The sequence below is a fragment of the Dermacentor albipictus genome, chromosome 3 (assembly GCF_038994185.2).
Source record: "Dermacentor albipictus isolate Rhodes 1998 colony chromosome 3, USDA_Dalb.pri_finalv2, whole genome shotgun sequence".
NCBI classification, from domain to species: Eukaryota; Metazoa; Arthropoda; class Arachnida; order Ixodida; family Ixodidae; genus Dermacentor; species Dermacentor albipictus.
In genome coordinates this window covers 28,782,489-28,804,180 of record NC_091823.1, presented here as the reverse complement: position 1 = coordinate 28,804,180, position 21,692 = coordinate 28,782,489, and the positions used below count along the sequence as shown (strand labels likewise).

At 45.1% G+C, this 21,692-nt stretch overlaps 1 protein-coding gene across 3 annotated transcripts in view; it reads right to left on the bottom strand.

Moving 5' to 3' along the window:
* The window catches only part of LOC135921684 (cell adhesion molecule Dscam1-like), a 331,909-nt gene that overhangs the window by 15,247 nt on the left and 294,970 nt on the right, over positions 1-21,692 (bottom strand). For 2 of the 3 annotated variants that reach the window (XM_070535315.1, XM_065455982.1), the window contains exons 18-23: positions 18,342-18,412; positions 17,099-17,351; positions 15,612-15,707; positions 9,193-9,378; positions 5,824-6,138; positions 4,762-4,965 (exon numbers count right to left, since the gene is read on the bottom strand). In XM_070535315.1, coding sequence (XP_070391416.1) covers positions 4,762-4,965; positions 5,824-6,138; positions 9,193-9,378; positions 15,612-15,707; positions 17,099-17,351; positions 18,342-18,412 — 1,125 coding nt within the window. The remainder of the gene's footprint in view (positions 1-4,761; positions 4,966-5,823; positions 6,139-9,192; positions 9,379-15,611; positions 15,708-17,098; positions 17,352-18,341; positions 18,413-21,692) is intronic. The other variant, XM_065455983.1, reaches the window with a different exon arrangement.

Sequence of the window (21,692 nt, the reverse complement as noted above, 5' to 3'; positions counted from 1 at the left end):
CCATAAAAGGGTTGACTGTGAACACTACAAATGTAACATCACGAGAAAATAAAACGCTCACACGTCAGACAATTACCATTCTTAGCAAGATATATCTGTGAGCACTACGCGCGAGATCTACGTATTACGGCACGAAAATGCAACCCGGACTGCAAGATACATAGTAAAGCATCTCATCCGCTTATTTGTTTGAAATTTCGATGTGTTATCACGGCGTGCCCGTGCGATATATGCGCTGTAGCCTTCACAACGAATTTCGTGGTTAAATCTCATGGGTTTTCACAATTTTCACACTATATGCAATTTGTAGAGGGAAATACATCTTGTACGTTCTTTGTTTTCCTGATTGTGCTTTATTCCGAAGCAATAGTACATATACCGACAGATATAAACTGGTTCGTGCTGGAACATACCTTTATAGCTTAAACAAAGAAAGGAGGGGGGGGGGGATGGGGGAGAGGCGGTTGCAGTCACTATTTTCCCGTGCAGTATTGTTCTCAATTACCTGCATATGCTGCCGTTGCGCGCTCTTTCATTCTAATTAAATGCGAACAGCGTGTATGGTAGAACGTGACGAACATATTTACGCCTAAATAAACAAAGAAAAAAGAAAAATGTGAAGCAGCCTATTCTAGTGGAATATTACAAAGCAGGAGAATATATCGTTTGCCACTTTAATCAGCGGTTAAGTTCTTTCACTTTTCCGCTGCTATAACAATTCACACATATAAAATCAGCATTCTTCCTATCGAAACATTCGGTGCCAGTGTCGCCTTCTTCTCTTCCTGTGCTTTGTCTGTTTAGCACTGTTACTTTGCTCTCACTCTTCTAAACTAGGACTGTAAAATTGAATTCGCAAAATGCATTAATTGTTACATTTATTTGATTCGTGCTAAATGTTAAACAGTTGAATGAACATAAAACGAATATGCGTACCTCAGTCCTTGATAGAGTATTCTTGCATGTTCTACACTGGAATTGCGCCTGCATAACAGTTGTCCATGTGTTGCATTACATTAGGCTGTTTTATGCATGTGGCCGTGAATGTTTGAGGGCAGAGGATGTTATTCGGGGTAACGGCATTACATGAGCCATATGTTCTTAACGCACTCAACCAAAAATCTTATCGGGTCACAGATTTCTTATTTAAGAGTCATATCGAATTTTCGGATATGAACGTAAAGGCGATATGGAAGTGATAGGCTGTGATTCCACGTACAGAGCGCGAAATCGACTTTACAATCATGAAATAAAGCTAGGTCACAATTTTAGCATACCTTCATTTGCTTTAAAACAAACAAAAAATTGGAACACCACCCGAACTTTTATCCAGGGTACTTTCAGCAGAAGTGGCACTGCGTCTCAGTTGGACAGAAAATGAAATCAGGCAGCGTTATGTACAAGAACCGCTGGAAATAGAATTATGAACTCCCTAAGTTTTAGCAACACTGATGCGCCCGTATGTCGCTTGCACGTGACTTGAGATGTCAATGACCCCGCTACGAAGAGCTGACAATGCATAAACCAGTTTGCACTTCCTACCCTAGGCATAGCGTTATCATTAAAGAAAAAGTAAGAAAAGACATCTCGCCGCCAAGCCCCAGGCTGCATGCTTCGGTGGCAGGCATTCTTAAAGCTGACGTTCAGCCATGAACTTTTCATGCAGCAATCGCGCAGTGTCCCTAGTCTGCAAGCGCGCGCACAGAATCAAATTTAGGCACGCAGAGGCGGCTTACGCAACCCCGTCGCAAATGCCTCGCGCGCTCGAGTCACCTGCGAAAACAAGGCACGTCAAGCAGACAAGGCGTGTCCCGCGCCAGAGCGCCTGCAGCGAACGTAACTGGCTTTGGGAAGCGACATGGGGCGAAGATGTCGCTCGCGTCGAACGTGAGAAAGAGAGCAGAGCCCCGTTCGGCGAATTCTTGCGCTACTCGTGGTTATACATTCTTTTTGTTGTTGCAGTTTCTGTCTGCCTGCGCGCGCATGTCTGCGCTTGCTGTCTGGAGGAGTCGCGACTTTGTACGCTTTGTTGTTTCAGGGAGCCGGGCATTTGAGAGCGCCGCTCGTCGTTTCCTGCGCATCACGCTGCAGCTTAAGCGACTGAAAAGCAATGCCGAACGCGAGTTTATGACGCACGCCGAGAGGCCATGGCGAAAAGAGAAAAGCGTGATGAGAAGTCCCGTACGTAAGGCATCGATTTTTGTCTTATCGTGCCAGCCTCTTGCACAGTTCGGGACGCGTGTACCCCTAAATATTTGAGAGTCGCGTTTCGGCCGCGGCGTTATTTGAGATTGTCGTTCCGTTTGAAACGTGCTGCTCGAGTTCGAACGAAGTGCCGTGAATATTTGATGCGCGAGCAACTCGTGGCTCAGCCCGGCTTGCAGCAACGACGTCAGCCGACGAGCACGAGTCGGATGCCAACGGCGCACGACAGCGTCTGTGAGTGGGAAGCCGAGCAACCTAACCTGTTCGTTTGGTTACATAACGCATTTAGGATGGAGGTGAAGTTAGGTTTCTGTAAATAAAATGGTTCAATATTGAACGTGCTGTTTCAGAGGACAAAAAAATGGCTGTGGCTTAGGTAAGGTTAAGCCCAGGATGCGAAGCATACTAGCCTTTATTTTAGTTGTTGAACCACTGTTTAGCCTGGTGAACTGCTGTTGCTTGGCTATATTTGGTTCGGCTAGACGAAGAAACAACTCATGCATTACTTCTTCGCCTTCAAGAGTGGAACGCGACAGCGTTCCCGTCGACCCGCCAAGGGGTGTAAGACAATGGGCTACAGGGCAGCGACTACGCGCCCCGCATTGGACGCGGTGAGCGTCGAGCAAAGCAGCGTTCGGCGCGGCAACGAAATGTGCGCCTGAGCAAGAGACGCACGCCTTAGAAACAGCGCGTTTCTAAGGCAACACCGCATTCACTAGAGGCGCTTTTGTACCGCTTTGAAGCGTTGTACTCGTGGCTCAGTGGTAGCGTCTCCGTCCCACACTCCGGAGACCCTGGTTCGATTCCCACCCAGCCCGTCTTGCAAGAGTTGAGCCAAAGCCACTTCTTCTCTGTCGTGACGTCACGGTGTCACGTGATTTCATGGTCACCGCCGCGCCTGAGGAGCTGGGTTGAGCCCTCGTAATATGCTTCGCATAAAAATGATGCCGCATGTGTCAAACTCAGCACTAACCGTCGTCGACTGCATTCGAACGACAGTGCTCGTTGTATTGCTCTGACGCTTTTGGAAAACCGGTGCGCTGAGCGCCGGCCTCCTGCGCGAGTATGCTGCTCCGCCAAGCGCGGCGTTCGGTCGGGCGAGTCTATGCCACAGGAGAACAAACTTCGCCATCGCCAAGCGGTGCCGTTCCAAAACTCTAGTGGTGGGTGGCCAGGTGGCGTGCCTTACCGGATTGTTTACCTGCCTCCTGCAGGGATCATTCACTGCTGGATTAGTAGTTTCTGAAGTCGCGGCTGGATATATTTTTGTCGTAGCGAGCCAGTCATTAAAGTCAAAATTAAGGGTTTACGATTTTAAGCTAAATATGCTTTTCTGCAGAGCGAAAGAATGTCAATTGGCTGGGATGTTTGGGTGAAACCAGTGAAACCAGTGAAACCGACGCCTTCTTTAATGTCCACGCTAGCAGCATGCGAGAATAGATTATAGAATCGAAGCTATAGATTTGTTGGAATCGACATGAACTCCATCGCTATGTGAAGTACATGCACCAAACCGGCGCGAATGCTGTGCCATGTGTTTAGTGGACCGGTAGTGACACGAAAATCAACGACTGGGTTGTGGTAGCATGTCTTGCGTTGCGAGACAATTTGAAGCCACCGGCTTCGGGTGGCGTGGGGGCATCTGTGGAGTGGGGGGAAAGAGGGGAAGCACTCGGCTCGGCATCAGTCGCAAAAATAGTTGACAGCCGCTCTACCACAGCCGCACAGTCCCTGCTCGTGCCCCATTCCTCGTAATCCCGTTCTAGTACGATTTCAAAACTTTCGCGCCATTCCTGTCAAATTCTAGAAAATGATTATTCGAACGTGTCCAATCAATTAAGCCATTTAAATGAAAACTGGACATCGATGAAGATTAATCATATCGTGGGATACGTTTAATCGACTAATCGATTGAACGTATCCACAATATGGTATCCTCAAAATTGACGTATTTATAAAACAGACTAGGGTAGGTAACCGATATTACATACCTTAGTCCGGTTACCTTTTGTTCGCTCATTCAGTTTGTTTTGATTTTTCTTTCTAAGCTCTGTAAATATCTGAAATGTCTAAGCTTAGGATGTGAAAGGTTTAACGGTTTTATGGTGCTAGTCACCTATGCAAATGTATATGAAAGTGTAGCCAGAGTAGGTTAGCCATGACAATTACCAATAAATCTGCGAGAACCAGCACATTGCAAATGGCTCTTCATCTTTAACCTACGAGGACAGAAAGCATCAAAGACTCGTGCATTAGTTTCTACAAATGGGCTAATGTCCTCCGTTGAGCTTGAGCAGGCACCACTGCTGAATTTTCATGCAGTTTCATACAATCGAGAATAGTACAGTTACAGAAACGTTGAAAACATTTGCACAGAGGTATTGTGTTGCCGTCATAGAGTGTTTTCAGTAAAATAATCCATAGCTGCACTTCAAGGGCGTCGAAAACCACTGTGTCTGGATCACCTCGTTATCATTATCAAGATCCACAGGCGTTGATTCGATAGACTCAAAATGTCTACGGCAAAGCTCCTTCGAGAAGAACGAGGACGCTCACCCATGTGGTTCTCGTCGCCAGTACCTGCTGCGCTGTAGGCGTCGTTCTGCCGCCGGAAGCACACCATGACCAGAGCGACCACCACGATGAGCACGAGCACGGACACGCTGACCGGAAGTAGAATGGACAGGTTCCGGTAGAGGGGCACGTCGCCACCGTCTCCTGCCTGGACTCCCGACGATCCGTGGGTAGAGCTGACTCCGGCTGCATCAAACAAACGCAAACTTATCACGCGAAGTGGACACAGCCACTTGCGTTATGCCTGTACGAGGTAGGGAATAGGATGAAATAGTACTGCAAAATGCTCGTTAGCCGCGCTTCTTGGCATGACGACATAGTACGGCAAACAGCGCCAGAACGGGACAAATTATTAAGGGACCTGACGATAACGGCGCTGACTTCCCACTAATTTTCCTTCCAAGGTGGTGAAACATACAAAAAGAGAATAACGTTGCAAAAACGTTGGAAGCATTGTCGTCTGCTCTTTTCATCTTTCGCCCTGCACTCGAGCTGTTTGCCATACTATCAGGGGGCACTTATAGTCGATGCAATCGCTGTAACATGCAGGCGATAAACGGCTGAACTAACTCCGGAACTGCTGTGACAAGCTGCGCAACTATATTGCCGTTTTCTACCCATTACTTAAGTTCTGTCCTAGATCAGATGATAATTATTAGCGAAAATTATTACTGGAGAAAAAGCAAGTCCATCAGATTTGTGCGATCGACGAAAAACGATCAGATACAGTATGAAAAAGGAACACGCACACACGTACGCATAAAATCGAACAAATAATGAAGCAAGAAAAACCCCAGTCCGCAACACACAGAAACAAAGCCTTGCGCCAATAAAAACCGCATGATATTACAGGAACAAAGAAAACGAGAATACGAAGAAATAGTCGCCCGTTGAATACTAACACTTTGATATGATACCACTGTTTCCCAGGAACGCCGTCAATGCCTCAGAAGAGTTCGTTGCGCTCATGCGTTATTCGAGTCTGGTAATGAACTTAATTTAACTAATAATGATGATGGTGATGATGATGATGACGGCACTGACCCATGTGCGACTTGTTGAGCGTCCTGATGGAGTAGTCCGCCTCGGTGGTGCCAGCGTCCGAGTGGGCGCTGACACGAACTTCGTACTCCCTGCCGGGCGAAAGGTGGCGCAACTCGAAGTGCCTCTGGTGGCCGGGAATGGCGTCCGAGACGAGCTTCCAGGATTGCTGCTGCTGCGTTTGTCCGGGGCTGCTGGGCCTAAGGTGCACGGCGAAGTGGAGGATCGGGCAGCCACCCGACTGCCACATGTCCATCCTCAGTGTCGCCGAAGTGGCGTTCACGTCGATGAAGTTCTCCATCTTCGAAGAGACCGGAGCTAAATATTTGACAAAGGGAGGCAATCAAACAATTTTTTTTACCCAGTGTAAACTCGTCGCACGAAATAAATCACGCGTACTCAAGTACTGACGAATGCAGCTGCGAAAGTCATTGTGCGACTTTACTGTGATCCACAATGTATCGTTCTTACGCTTTGTGTCACCGTTCGCAAAGTGAGACCCTGAAAGATAATCTAAAAAACTTTAAAACTGCGATCAAAAATATTCAGAAGGTGTACAGTACACCACACTGTTGATACCGACCTTCCCCCTTACGAACCAAATGTGTTTGCGCGGTTGTTCGCGTAATAAAACGGCATCAGACTTCAGCGATTCCGTCAACTCTGAACTCATTTACTGCGGAAGCAGCATTCTCCCACAATGGACCCCATAATCTTGACGACGATGATGATTATGATGATGATCCCTGTTTACGGCGCTGACCACTAAGGCGGATAGGCCAAGAGTAACACAGCATGTAGTAAAACAAATAACAAAAAAGAGAATGAGAGACCACCATTTTAGACTATGCGGGACTAAGAAATGGGTGGATTATTCCAAGCTATATACATTTTGAGGACCGCTATGGAGTAAATCCTGTTGAAAGATGAAAGAACACGTTAAAATGATAACAATAAGTACATATACAAAAACAGGAATGACCATGCTATTTTTTTTGTTTTCCTGCTTTTTCTTAAATTAAATGCGCGCACCCACTGCAGCGAACTGGGCAGTTGACTAGCGGCTATTGGGTGGTTGGCTTGGTGGATATGTGCGTTCGTGTAAAAGGTGCTAAATTATAGTAAGAATTTGAGTAAAAGAAGAGTATATTTAAATTTCAGATGATGGCTATAAATTCTGTGACGTTACAGGAAGAAAATTGTGGATCAGATAAGGAAGCTGGGACTTTATATTTTTCGTGGTGTGTGGAACCTCCTTTGTCTATGACGTAATAACGCGTGTAGAGCAATTTAAAATACGTACATGGGCAGAATTGGGCAGCACTCTCAGATTTCCCACGTCTAAGTAGACTAGATTCAATAAGTTCAAATATATAGCTTTATGGAAGCTATATTGTTTGTAGATCTTGCACTATCTCCGGGATCGGCCCACGCATGGGGAGTTTTTTGCTTACCACGCCAACGACAGAAAAATTTATTTGCACGGTAGAGGTATACAGCTTCGCTGTAATAAAATTTTCATAAATTTTTTTTCTAATTCTTTGTTTGTGCAAGTCATATTTAAGCCGCCAGGGAAGCAGGAAGTCGCTGCGTTAAAGGTGTATAAGGAAGATTGGTGGAAGAAAAGTAGGGAAACGACAAACAATGGAGGTGTACAAAAACAAAGTTCACAATAGGGGTTCAGAAACTGGTTATGGGGATTCATCGTAGTTTTTTCTTGTTCTTTTTCTTTTTAATATAGGTAGGACATTAGGCAATAAAATAACAAGAGCTTGGTGGCGCAACTCACCATCCCATTCCAAATGGTACGCTCATAAAGTCCACCCATCCATCCACCCTTCCATCCGTCTATACAAAGGCTTCTTACTTTTCAGGCACTGAGAGTCGTTTCGAAGACCCCGCCTGGGGATTAATCAACTTTGGGTCACAACTTGAAGTGACGCAATGCCAGCCACCAGTGAAGTGACGCAATGCCAGCCACCTACGAAATTTCAGCGCATTTTCTCGAATTGAAAGTCACAGTCAAAGTATTTATTTATGCATCAGAACACAGTTGCCTAGGAGGCAGACATAAATGCAATTAATGCCTGACAGAGTGTCAACCCCCTTCCCCCCACTCCCCAAACATCTCACCCAACATCACTGTAATAATTGCTACATTGCCTGTCGAGAACACTTTCAATTATAAATCAGTGAAAAGCACTGGCAACAATGCATGAAAATGAAAACATTTGACGCATTGTTGTACTCCCCCTGTACATTCGCAGTGCTGCTATATCAGGCGCTTGGCGGCTGTGAATCCTGAGGGATCTTGTGTAAACTACATCAAGTCATCGCTGCTACGTCGTTATTGGCATTCACGCCATAGATGCTTTCGAAGTTGTTTCCAACCAGCTGCCTGAATCTCTGTGTATTCACGATTGTGGCCGTGTGCGATGTTTAATGTTCACCCATCATCGTTGGCATGTGCCACCGACACTGTTCTCACGAGCGCGCACAGTCATTGTGGAAAATGAAAATGTGCCTAACTGGTTTTCCACTCATATTTTCAGTTTCACTTCTAGTTTGTTATGCATTCATCAACAATCATTATGTACAGATAGTATGCAGACTAGGGTCCCGAAGTGAACGACTGCAACGGGGCCCTCGGTTAAAAAATAAGATAAATAAATGTACACAAGACGTGGGTTAATGCAAAAAAAACATATATAATACAGGATTAAAAAATATATGAGTGCAATACGGCACGCTAACTGCCCGGCGCTGTTGCGCATTGGCCGACTCCAATATCTGCATTATGAGATGGGTGCGAATCCCGGCGGCGTTAGTTGTGGATTGTTTTTCTTCACCCTGTGACGAATGGTGAAGCTGGGAATAACGAGGTGGCCCGACGACAAGAAAGATCGTCGTTAATTGTCGTAGATAATGACTATGTTCGTCGACGGCGCAAAATAATGTAGGGATGGGCGGGACGGACAAGAGAAACCCAATTTCAAGCACTTAACTGCTGCCGCAATGAAAAAAAAACGCATTAAAGCGTTTGATTTAGTGAATACAGCATAGACACAAGGTGCTTATAGGACAGCATAACCTTAACACAACGAAAGCCTGATATTATCGGACTTTTGTTTCGGCAAATAGAAATAAAGAAACAACAAAAAGTGTTGGCGTTGATTCACATATTCGAAGGTAAGAACGACATAATACAGAATATCGCTGATTTATTGCGCATTCTTTTAGAAAATTTTGTATTAAGGTACGCCGTTTTCACCACCTAAGCCAACTACCGAACAGAGCTGTTTCCATGTGGTTACCCTGAAATAATGTTAGCTGACATTCACGCTCGCGATATTAGATGAGCAAAACACCCACCTGCGCCCCTGGTTCTGCCGTAAATGATGTCACGTGGCTCTGCAGTACCGAGGCTATTGGTTGCAGTCATGTAGAAACTGTAGAGGGAGCCGCACTTGAGTCCTTCTAGCGTGAACTTGTTCGAGCTAGTGCTAATGGCCTTTTGCTGCCAGTCGCCACCTTCGGCTTGATAGTGGAGCACGTAGTCTGTGCGATGAGAGGAAGAACAAAAAAAAAAGAGCACAAAAGTATGAGAGGTGAAAATTTTGTGCACCCTTCAAGACTGCTCAGTCACGGTGCATGAATTTGTGTATTCACACTCCCTGTGCTGGCTATTGCCGTACGCAGTCGCCTTACTGATTTCCTTAAGGTACGCCCAACTAGCGGGATGATTATGATGATGATTATGATGATGATGATGATGCTTTAATTCCACCCCTTCGAAATGGGGCGGTGGCAAATAGTCACATATCCTATGTGATTTATTGGGATAGGCTATACATGTTTTTTATCTAGCATTCTTGTATACATCTCCTTCTTTTTTTTTCAAAATCAACCTTCTACCGCTCGCTTCAACTCAATCTCTCCTCTGCTTATTTTCCACCAATACTCTAAATGTCTCTTGTTCATCCCGACTGCTGACCGGTCGACATTTCCGTCCACTTTAAACCCAAGCCCTTCTTGAAGGCGTACCTTACCTACGGTTCTCACTGGGTGAATCCCTTCGCATTTCATTAGGATGTGCTCAGTGGAAAAAAAGTCGCAGTTTCGCACGAAAGGCGAAGCATCGATTGCGATAGAAAATTGGTGGCTATCTAGCTATATACGAAGTAAGGGTAGTCGTTTTATCGGCCGCATAAACTTGTAAACATCGGCATACTTGCTAAATTAACAAGCATGGTGTCACGCGCGCTCAAGCAAGCATGAACACGTCTCATTCAATGACCGCGGAAACTCGCCGTCAAAATGCTGCACTGAGGAAACGCAGCAGCAGCAGCGAGCGAATCAACCCTCGCGCTGCCGCTCGCATCAACGCCAACTAAGTCGCGAAAGCACAGTGAAGCGCGGACTCTCTACCCGTCGCAGATGGTTATCAAGATAGAGCGGCCTGGCCGGACGCGCGCGGCCGCCCGGGCCAACAGCATAGAAAGCGCCCCCGTTTCTTACTCTCCCCCAAAAGCCGTGCGTGCGACGTAAGGCGGTGCGCTTCCTTTTCCGCTTCATTCCTCTGCGTGCGCGAGATTGAGCCGGAATCGCCGGCTCACATCACGCGCTTTAGGTCGCACACACAACACACGGCGTGCGGCGGCGATTTCATCGTCCTAGCGCTTGATGGGAACCTCACGTCGACGCCGACGCCGACGGCAGAAATGCACTTGGAGTGTCCATACAATCGCTATCGCAATAAAACATGCGCTGCATGCCGCAGGCGGCAGAAAGCGCGAACAGTGGCATGACTACACTTGAGGGCGTCACATGCGGTACGCATGTGATATATTCGCTCTCAGCAGGGATCACTGCGACTAAGATGAGCGATACTTATAGAGGACGGTAGTTTCTCGCGGCGCTTGCACACGTGACTGAATCGGTCGCTCGTCATTGGTCACCCGCCGTGGTTCCTCAGTGGCTATGGTGTTGGGCTGCTGAGCACGAGGTCGCGGGATCGAATCCCGGCCACGGCGGCCGCATTTCGATGGGGGCGAAATGCGAAAACACCCGTGTACTTAGATTTAGGGGCACGTTAAAGAACCCCAGGTGGTCAAAATTTCCGGAGCCCTCCACTACGGCGTGCCTCATAATCAGAAAGTGGTTTTGGCACGTAAAACCCCATAGTTTTTTTTTTTTTCGTCATTGGTCTCGGGGGCGAACGCAAGAAACAGCTCTGAAACGCATGACACATTCCCTATGCGGCCAGACGATTCGTTCCATGGTAAGCTGTACGCGTGGCATTCCGCACGCGTTTGTCCTCGCTAGCGTGGACGTACAGACGGGGACAAAATAAAGCGGGATCTGCGGGCACGTGCCAACGGCATTATAATGCTCTTCAACGAAGCAAGCGCCTTCTGTCGAGATATCGCATTGCGCATGCGCGCCCTATAATGCGCGTGTGCCTGCCGTTACGCCCACTTCTTGCCGGCGTAGTGTCGGCGTCGTGATGATTGCAGATGACTACGCAAGGAGAGCGCTATCCTTTTCGGCCGGCGGAGTGCACAGGACATTGTCACACATCACAACGGCCGAAGCAGACACCGCGCTCCTTGCCTAATCTTCTAATGGAAATGAGAAATGCAGGGCAATTATCTTTTTTACCTTGACTTTCCTTCGATAGAGTTCTAGTGCCTTGGAACAAAATTATGTAACTCTGACATATTTATTCGCAGTCCATCGTAGTTCGTGACTTAATAGAATAATGTAATAAGAAAACCAGCCACTGTCATTGATTATATGAAGTAAGCAACCTATACGCTTCATAACACGTGCCGAAGTTCCTATGTTCTATAATTCGTAGTCACATATGACATTGCGTATTTTTTTAAAGCCTGTGAGGCGGCGAAGAAGCAAGACCTCGACGTCCCCACGTGGTAGGCCTAGGTCCAGCCAATTAAACTGCTCGTTTCAATAAAAGTTTGTTGTTACTCCTCCTCCTGCGCCGCTTTCATCTTGAACACCAGGCAGGCTTATTTACAAGATTACGCACACGGAATAATAAAGACAGTCCTAAATGTGGCCTTTAAAAGTCAAATAATTATCGCGGTTAGGGTGAAAATTATCTTAAATTAGGCAATACTAATCTAAAGCGCAGCAGGGGCTTCCTAATGCGCACGTCAATATCGATACTTTTGAGCAAGCTGGAGTTGTTTCATGTGGACAACTGAGTGTAATGCTAGAAGTCATTTTCTCTTAGCCCCATAAGGATACATGTGACTGTCACGTATGTGTCGTAATAGCAGAACTGCAACAACTTAATTCGTACAGTACTTCTAAGTGCCAGAAATATGATTTCTTTGGAAAACAAACCAGCGCATCAAACATATGATGCAACTCTGATTCGAGCAAGTGTGCTGATCAAATGTTTCTCGCGGTGCCAAATCAACATCGTACTTCGTATTTGCACTCTGTACAGCGGCAAAGCCCGCAGTTTACTTGCGGGCTATGCACTTGACGAGGGACAGGGAGTGTGAGGGAGAGAGAACGGGGCTGAGTAGTCCTCATAGTAACGCGGAAATTTCAAGGGGGGGGGGGGGGGGGAGGGGTGGCGCGTGCCCGGTGTGCCAACTGGCTACGCCATTGTCTCTCTATGCTAACTAAAATCTTTCTTCTGGCATGAGAGCTAACACAATTCTTCGAATTCTCGTTGCTACAGAATTCATTGTATAAAAAGAAACTGCACTTTTATGACCGGTTTCGCATGGATATTTGTAGAACGGGCGGCCAAATCTGCTTTAGATCGTTCGCTTCCTTCCGAAGTTTGTGCGAACGGCAAGATCCACTGCAAAAGACTGGAGCTGCCATCTGCACGCAGCCCCAGAAAGCAACGTTGGCAGCTAATCAATAATTACCGGTACAGGGGCGCCACCTAGTTCAACGGAAAACGAGCTCCGTGGGTACTAAGCGCGAGCGCAAGAACTATTAGCGCAGTTTACTTACGTCAAGTGTCTTGCAAATTACGCGGACGCGACTTATAAACAACCAACACGGTCTGCGATTGACAATGTTGTCTGTTTAAGTTCAAGACGGTGATGAGAACAAAGAAGGTAAACCACTACCACCACGGATGCGAGAAAGACTGGGGCCGCCATCTACACGATGCGGGCGAAAGCGACACTTTGAATCGATCGACGAACTTTGCGACGAAGGCGCCATCTAGTTCAACGGCGGGACGTAAAGAACGGCGATATTCGCGCGCAATATATAAATACACGAGTTCGAAATACGGTAAGGGAATCATGCGCGCAGTTTGTGAGATGTGAATGGTAATTTATTAATTAGATCCATTTTGATCTTGTGTTCGCCGAGTATTGCGAGCTTTAAGTGCGCAGTCGTATGAAAATCACAGCTTTCAATTATTTCTGATGACTACGTCCTCATTGCTCAGTTCAGATCCACTTGGGGCTCGTGGTATCTGGTTAGCTAACCACTTTAATCTCGTAAATGAGAAAATTTGAGGCCTTCTACTGCATGTAGTACAAGGAAAACAGCGTCAAAATGAAGCATCAACGAAGAAGACGCACCATGTTAGCGTACAGCTTTGTACGGAGGAGTATTAATTTTAAAAAATTGAATTATGGGGTTTTTGTGCCAGAACCCCGATCTGATTATGAGGTATGCTGTAGTGTGGAAGTCTGGAAATTTGGACCACCTGGCGTTCTTTCACGTGCGCATAAATCTAAGTACACGGGTGTTTTCGCATTTTGTCCCCATGGAAATGCGGCCGCCGTGGCCGGGATTCGATCCCGCGATCTCGTGCTCAGCAGCCGTAATAATTCGTAGTTAGCGGAAAAGGGTAAAAATAAAACGCACATGCACTGCGCGGACCTATAACCGGAGCTGAAAGTGTGGCTATCCACAAAAACAAAAATGTGGGCCCATCCCGGAGAAAGTGACATCCTAAAAAGGAAATAAAAGAAAAATAAATAAAGTTTGAGTAAAGGGTTCTACGTAAGAGTAAGGTAGTACCAAAGTATAAGAGTATGAGGTGGCGTAGGGGAAGGTTAGGCGACTCTACAGCGGTTGCTATCAAACACAAAAGACAATGTCTTCTGGCGTCGCCTTTTCCCCCTCAGGAATAAAAGAAAGCATGGAAAAACATTAAACAGCAAACCACATGGTACACTAATGCATCCCGGAAGGCCTTGTCTCTCTTTTATGTCGACAGCTTATGACTTGGTTATAGGCGATTATAAGAACGTAATATATAGCTCATTTCTGTGATGCGATGTCCCGGATAAAACATTGAGAACCAAGCTTTGTAGTACTGCCAGTTTCTCTGATAGCTATGGACTACCGCTCTGTGTTTATGGTGCACATGTCGCGTCCGCCAACCGTAGTGCAACTCGCTGTTGTTCTTGTGCGCCCACTCCCCCCGCGATACTGTGACTCAAGTCTCTAGAACTATGGCTTCGGCACACAGTAAACTCAGAACGATGCTGCCCAGTTGATCAGCTCACATTTCATCGGTTAACAAGTGTTACATGAAAATGATATAACAGTTTCGGAATCGTCAAATTGAGTCTATAAAAAAAAATAAGATGCCGATTGACACGGAATGCAAAAACAGGAAACCCGCTGTCAAAAAGCGAATTTATTCGAAAAACAAATGTACCTTGAAGAACGCCTTTAACTTGGGAAGCGGCGCTCGTCATGCCATTTTGTCTTCGTTTTCAATTCTGATTCAATGGCAAACGCGACGTCACAAATGAAAGTGACGCTGCAACTACATCGCTAGTGGTAATATAAGGTGCCAGCGCCACTAATAATCTTCACAAACTGCACAATGTACGCGGCAAATAACTAATTTGAAGACACCGATAGAAATATTTCTGTGTGCTTCGCGAATGGTGTCACGAATTCTGCGTTCGATTAGCTGACAGCAAGTGCATGTTGTAACGTGCACGAACAATGACACCGGTGATAGACTCATTGATTTGAAAGGGAAGTCTTTGAACACAGTGAACAGGGGAAATGTAGCGTGTGTGTGTTATAAAGAGGCACGCATGTTATCATTCAGGTTATGAATATGTTCACAACGGCGTTGGCACACCGTGGAAGGAGTTAGAAGTCAAATGCAATTGTTGCTATTTTCAATTCGACATGAATACCTAGAGTAAATTATGGAGGATATCTTACTGAACTGCTAGTCTTTATTTTTTTGAAGAGGGAAGACAGGCATGTTAACCACAGAAGCGCCATGTTGGCTACGGCACTGTTGGAAATGTGTTAACAAGCTTGGCGTCTACGCATAAAATAAGCTCTGACATCGTATTTTGATATCGGTAACAACTATTCTTATTTATGTTATTTGCGTTACTTCGTTCACAATGAAACATTTTCATTTGTTGCCTTCCAACATATGGTGTTGCTACCCCGAGAAATGCTGACCATTCTTGCCATACTATGCTGCATAATAGTACGGCACTAAAATGGAAGTTGCAGCTGATGTAAGCCAATCGAACCCACTTGTCCCTAAACCGACAGGTCGTTCATTTACCAACGTCGTTAACTCAGTTCCGAGCTTTTTCGAGCGCAGTTTACGGTGCCAGAACATGCCGCACGACTCAATACCTATGTTCCATTACATCTGCTCCAGTATACACTTGTTCACTCAGCTGCCTGTCCTCGTGGTTCCGTTACACAGCTGAAGATTGAAAAAGACGCTAAAGAAAGTAATTTGCGGTGTCTCTAATTCTGAGTTTTTTCCCTTTGAGATGCGCATCACTTACCTCTTACTGTCATGTCATCTGGATAACGTTCCCATTCAACGGTGACCGAACTCGTTGTGCTGGTCTTGAATATCAGCGCCGGTGATGTCGGTGGTACTAGCAGAAAAATACGAAATGTGACAGAATATATTTGACAACTTGGAATTCAATGATGCATGTAGAACTGAAGAGAAAATGATAACTCCGAAAATCAACCAGACGGCCATCTAGTTTTATAGACTACACAGGTAGAATGCAATTAAGCATAGAGAAAGGAAAGAGAGCCAGAGTGAGGGGGAACATGAGCTCCCTACACATATGGTAGCGCACGCCACATTCACAAATCCGGTCTGATGACACACACAAAGTGCCATTCTGAGCATGAAGGAATGCATGTTATAACCAGCTTGCATCAGTTAGGCATATTGCTTGGTAAAGGCACACGAACTTGAAACTGGTCGGCATCCACAGGCTCCGCTAACAAACAAAAGTGTGTAACTTGTGGGCCACTCTAACAGGATCACCTCAAACGACAATAATGTAAAAAACAGTGCATCTGCAACGTTTGTTCACCTCCAATAAAGAATGGATGTCATGAGAAGCTATGTATATTCTTCACAACTGTATATTATACTTGAATTTCAGGTACACCACAGCAGTGAACAATGAAAGAATACTCACTTAGCGTTCCTCTTAAAGGAGGGCCGTAATAAGCAAAACGATATGAATTGACGCCCGTTGTACGCAATGAAAGGCTCTATTTTGAATGCCGGAGTACGTGTCTAAATTTGCCAGGAGTTTTGGTGCATGCGTTCTGCAGGCCCCACTGGAGCAACTGCATTTTATCTAACTTTAAATGAGAATCACCCACAAATTTCAACCTCCTCTTTTGAGTTTACTTACAGAAGTACGCACACCTCAGTCATGTTACGCGTACAACCGGCATACAACCAGACGATACCGTTCTGATATATTTCTCTTTTAATTTTGGCAACCTAAATATCATATATTTATATGTGGAGTGACGAAGAGAATCCTACAGCTTATGTAATTCTACACTCTACACTACAAGGAGGCGCCTGTCACTGTAAGTAACAAAAGAAGTTGTTCATTTTTCATTAATAGGAACAAGGCAAAAGGAAGTTACAGAGGCTTGCTGCATACCTCTAACCATTAGAGGCATCAGTATATGACGCTTGAACACGCTCACATTTGAGAGTTAGTGGTCTCGAGAGTACGTGAAGCAAGCAAGCAAGCAAGCAAGCAAGCAAGCAAGCAAGCAAGCAAGCAAGCAAGCAAGTTTGACAGTGCCTAGGACACTTGCTCTTTTGAGAACAAATTTTGTATAAAGAATAATTTGTATAAGAATTGTCCTGGGCAGTGACCGGCCGAGGGAACACAAGCTCAGTAACATGTTAACATTTACTACTACCTCTCGATTGGTAACAGGAGACAAGACATTCTACCTTCCCCATGTTTAATGTTCCCAAGAAACGGTAGCACCTCACCTGCTTCGAGCGTGGTGGCACTCATGTCGTCAGACATAGGTCCTGCCCCTTCGCTGTTGTAGGCCTGCACCTTGACCACGTAGTTGGTCTTGCGCTTGAGATTGGTCAGGTGGCTCATGTGGTGGCGCCGTGAACCACCGGTCTCCAGAGCTTCAACATTCTTGTACTGGAACTCGGCGTCGTCACGGTCTTCTTCCTTGTAGCCGATGTAGTAGCCTTGTATTTTGCCATGCTGAAGCTCCTTGCGAGGGGGCTATGCGTAAGAGAATAGAGGGAGAAAAATAAACGAGGGCGTAGGAGAGGCCTTACGTATTTAACAAAAAAATTGGCTCTGTCGTCCATGAAGCACATCTACAAAGCAGTGAGATGGCCTTGTTTTCCGTTATTAACTAACAACGTCGAACATATATTACCAACAAAGACGCTGAAGAGGTTACTGCAGGTTAATGAGGTGTCTAACTAAAGCAGTTGAGCAAAAATCCGCAACGAATTCCTGCTGAGTCTCTCGTAACTTAACAGTCAAGTGAGCTGCTAACTTCGAAGAAAAACTATAAAAATTATTTCTTGAGTGTTAGCATGTTTCTGATGGTGCTATGTGACTGCGTAGTATAGATATCACCGGGCTAAATATTCTACAGTATATGATGCTGTGGTGAAGCTGCCACCAGCAGTTAACTTAGTGTTGCAGGAAAACGTCGAGGAGAAATACTTCCACGAATAGAGTTAAGATCGACATGAAAATGATATCGGGTCTAAGTAACAAAACTAACAAAACTAACCAACGAGTTGACGTCAATGATTGGACAATAAAGTTTTATTCAATTACAAGAAAATAGGTGCCAGGAAAACCGCTTTCTACAAGTGGCTTGAAACAAGGTGTTTTAATTTTTCCATGTCAGCTTCATTCTCTATTGTTACCGGCTTTGCTATCATGTTTCTGGTGTGACACCATGAGCTTAGAATTGATCTTTCTTATTCCAATTTGCGGAAGGCTTAGGCAGCGCATTCAACTTGTGACTCTATATAAGCGCTTTCCACAGACAATGAATAATATCTGAATTTAATATTACGGGCTAATTATCCTAAGTTCTAGCAACTGGAGTACCATGAGTACACCATTCACTTTATGGCTGAAATACACAAAATAACGCAAATATTATTTGTTCTAAATAAAATTACCCAACGAGGAATGAGAGTCAGGATGATAACTAGATGTACATTACGTGTGTCAGCATCGACATACCTCCCACGTCACTTTCAGTGATTGAGAACCAGTGGCTTCGACTTTGACGTGCAGTGGTGGACCACCAGGGGCTGCAAAACAAAACGCGAATATATATTTATATACATAAACGACGAGTATTTTGTTTGATTACTGTGTTAAAATTCATGTAAGCACCCGTATTCTTCTAAATCACATAAACTCGAACTGTGGAACAGCACTCTGGACATGCACTTCAAAGTAGTAACGCATAGTTTTGCCACGCTTTTATATCGAGTTTGGTTGGGCGTTGCCTTTACTAAAGCCTGTGCCTTCCGCATAGGGATGACCGACACCCCAACCTGTGACCACTGCGGCCACGAAGAATCAATTGGCCATATTTTGTGCTCCTGCCCGCAGTACAGTCCACAGAGGGCATGCCTTAGCCACGAACTTGACCAACTGCATGACCAACCGCTATCCGAAAAAAGAATTCTGCAACATCGAAAGGACCTACCGTCACAGAAGAAGGCCGTGCAAGCGCTTTTGCGCTTCTTGCGATCTACCGGCCTGTGTGTGAACGACTTTAACTGGAACGCCTTTTGTGTGTGTGTCTCCATGTGTGCGCGTTCGTTTTTTCTTTTTTTTGCGTTTTCCTCTCTGTCATCTTTCTAACCCCTATACCCCATCCCCAGTGTAGGGTAGCGAACCGGATACTCATATCTGGTTAACCTCCCTGCCTTTCCTCTTCATTCTCTCTCTCTCTCTCTTTGCAAAAATACAGCTGCGCAGATATGAGGTACAGAAGTTGTTTTCTCCAAACGCTGGGAATTTAATTTACGCTATTTATGTAGTAGATTCGTTCAAATACATTAGGCCAAAATGATCACGAATGCTCCATTGCGGTTTACCATGCCTTTACAACAGAATCAACAAACACAAATTACTCATTTATAGCTGATTTACATGGGAATGCTCATTCCTTTAAGAGGCATTGCAAGTATTCAAAAAACTAGAAAAAAAGGGAGTCACGCTTTATCACGCAATACACAAAAAGCTTCACTTTAGACGTCACCTGTGGTTGAAAAAAAACGACTACGTATTTCTTTCACCAGTCATGCACGTAGGGGAGGCTGTTCCCTTACTGCCCAGTTTTCATCCAAAAGTAAACAAATGGTGAATAAGGGGAATGTTGAACGTCAAAACTTTGCCGCATCGATCGGTTGATAAAAAAAAACACGGTCCGCTTAACACGCTCTGTCATCTGAAGTACAGTCAAAACTCCATCTAACGAAACCCAATTTTACGAAGTTCTCAATATAACGAAGAAATTTCCATTTCCCGGTAAGTACCATAAGGTTCAATGTTCTCATCAACCCGAATTGACGAAACTAGCTTGCATTAAACCCGATTTAACGAAGCTTTTCCAGAAATAAATTAGTAAAAAAGCTGTGATTTCTTTCTAATATAGATGCAGATAGGTTTTTCATCGAGCGTGCGCGCTATCGCTATCGCGTTAAACATCTAGGCACCCTAGTCATGGCCCTAGCTTTATTTTGCCGAGGCTGCACGCTGCACCAATACACGGAACAATGGACTCAGCAGTCTCTAGCGTTCTTACGTACCAGATGGCGCTAGGGCGGCAGTATTTGGTCCCCTCGCGGAATTTTTACACGCGCAGGCGTGGGTTAGCGGCAAATACAATGCCGCGGTCCTTCTGGGTCTCGCTACGCTGCAATTTTAGATTTAGAAGAATCAAGATACCCTTACCCGATTTTCCGAACTACCCAGTTTAACGAAATAACTCGAGCGTGGTCATCACTTCGTTAAATCGAGTTTCAACTGCATTGTAAATGCACTAAAGCAGTTGCTGCTTCGTGTACCATCTTCTCGGTTTGAAATTTAATATAACCGGATGTAAACAAACCATTAGTCGCTGAATGACAATCGGAAATAAAAAACTAGTTCGCTGATTTCTAATGTGTAGCTCGAAGTGTAGCTTATGAGAAGCAGACGTCGCGAGACGGCTAGCATGCCCAAACTACGTGTGCTGAGTTACTTCCCTAAGTACCTTCACAATGCCACCTTGAGAATTTCCTAAAAGGTGTTCAACTGGAAGGCGTCCAACTGCAGTGCAACTATTCCGTACTTCTGCACAAACATACGTTACGCCTACATTCAGCCTACAGTATGTCTTCGTTGTGTTTACTGCACTATGCTGTAACATAAAGGGCGAAAACACAAATGACACAAATGTGCACAAACTGTTTATTATAGCCTAGCGCAGGTCAGGCATATACAAGGCAAGTTGACTGAAAGCGAATAAAAAACATGAAATGAAAGACGAGAATGAAAGTAATTTACGTACATCTAATTTCTCCATAACAAGTATGGCTTTATCTAACGCTTGTCTATGAATTTAAAAGCCGCTTCTCCCAGCACCATAGACGGTGTGCTAACGTGGTTTGCCGACTCATTTTTTAGCATGAAATAAGCTACTAAGATTACATGTGGTTTTTTAGAGCTGCAGCGAGCCAAAGCCTAGGTTTTGTTGAAGATGGGCTTGCTACCGCGTGGTGCGCAGTATGCCACCTAATGCCCTGGTGACTGGAGAATTTCGGTCGCATACCTGTGCTCTCACAACCTAATATTAATACGTCGGCCTGTCTGGACTGTGTATGACTTTCCGTATGGGACAGAGATCTTGCAGACAACGCTGTCGACTCATTCCAATATCTGTTTGCATGCCATATTTCGCATTTAACTTTCGCAGCTTTTCTACGTCGTCTACATTTTTTTGCATATGCCTTTGATTCTTAAACGAATGAAAAAAAAAAACGCTTTTGCACCGTGCATTCCGCCAATCTCTTTGAGGTCATGTGAAGTTTTCTGCTTGTAATGTATCACGGTTACCTTACTCTTATGCTCACTATACATTGTAGCTGCTTTCTTTTTGTTACCTAAGCCTCTCAAAGATTTTTTCAGCAATGGACGTTTTATGTATGGTAGGATAACCACTACCTTTAAGCTTCGTGACCTTCTGTTGCATAATAGCGTTGATTGTGTGAAAACATGATTTTCTGATGGCTTCATCCGTGCTCGAGGAAGCAATTGCTCTTTTAACTAACTTGGAAAGCCCTGAATCGTAAGGGAGAAGATACTCCACGTTTTTTATTCCCAGCAAGTGTGAGTTGCCCTGGATGCCAACTTCAGGTCAAAGAAGCGTACATCATGCATGCATTCACCATACATTATGTGCAAATTGAGCGTTGTGCTTGTTCCATCCACCCGGCAAGACACCTGCGGCTGAGGAAGTGCACAATGTCTTGCACATGATATGCAAGGAACTAATGCATCTTCGTCCAAGGTCTGTTTAGTTCTATTCATCCGTCA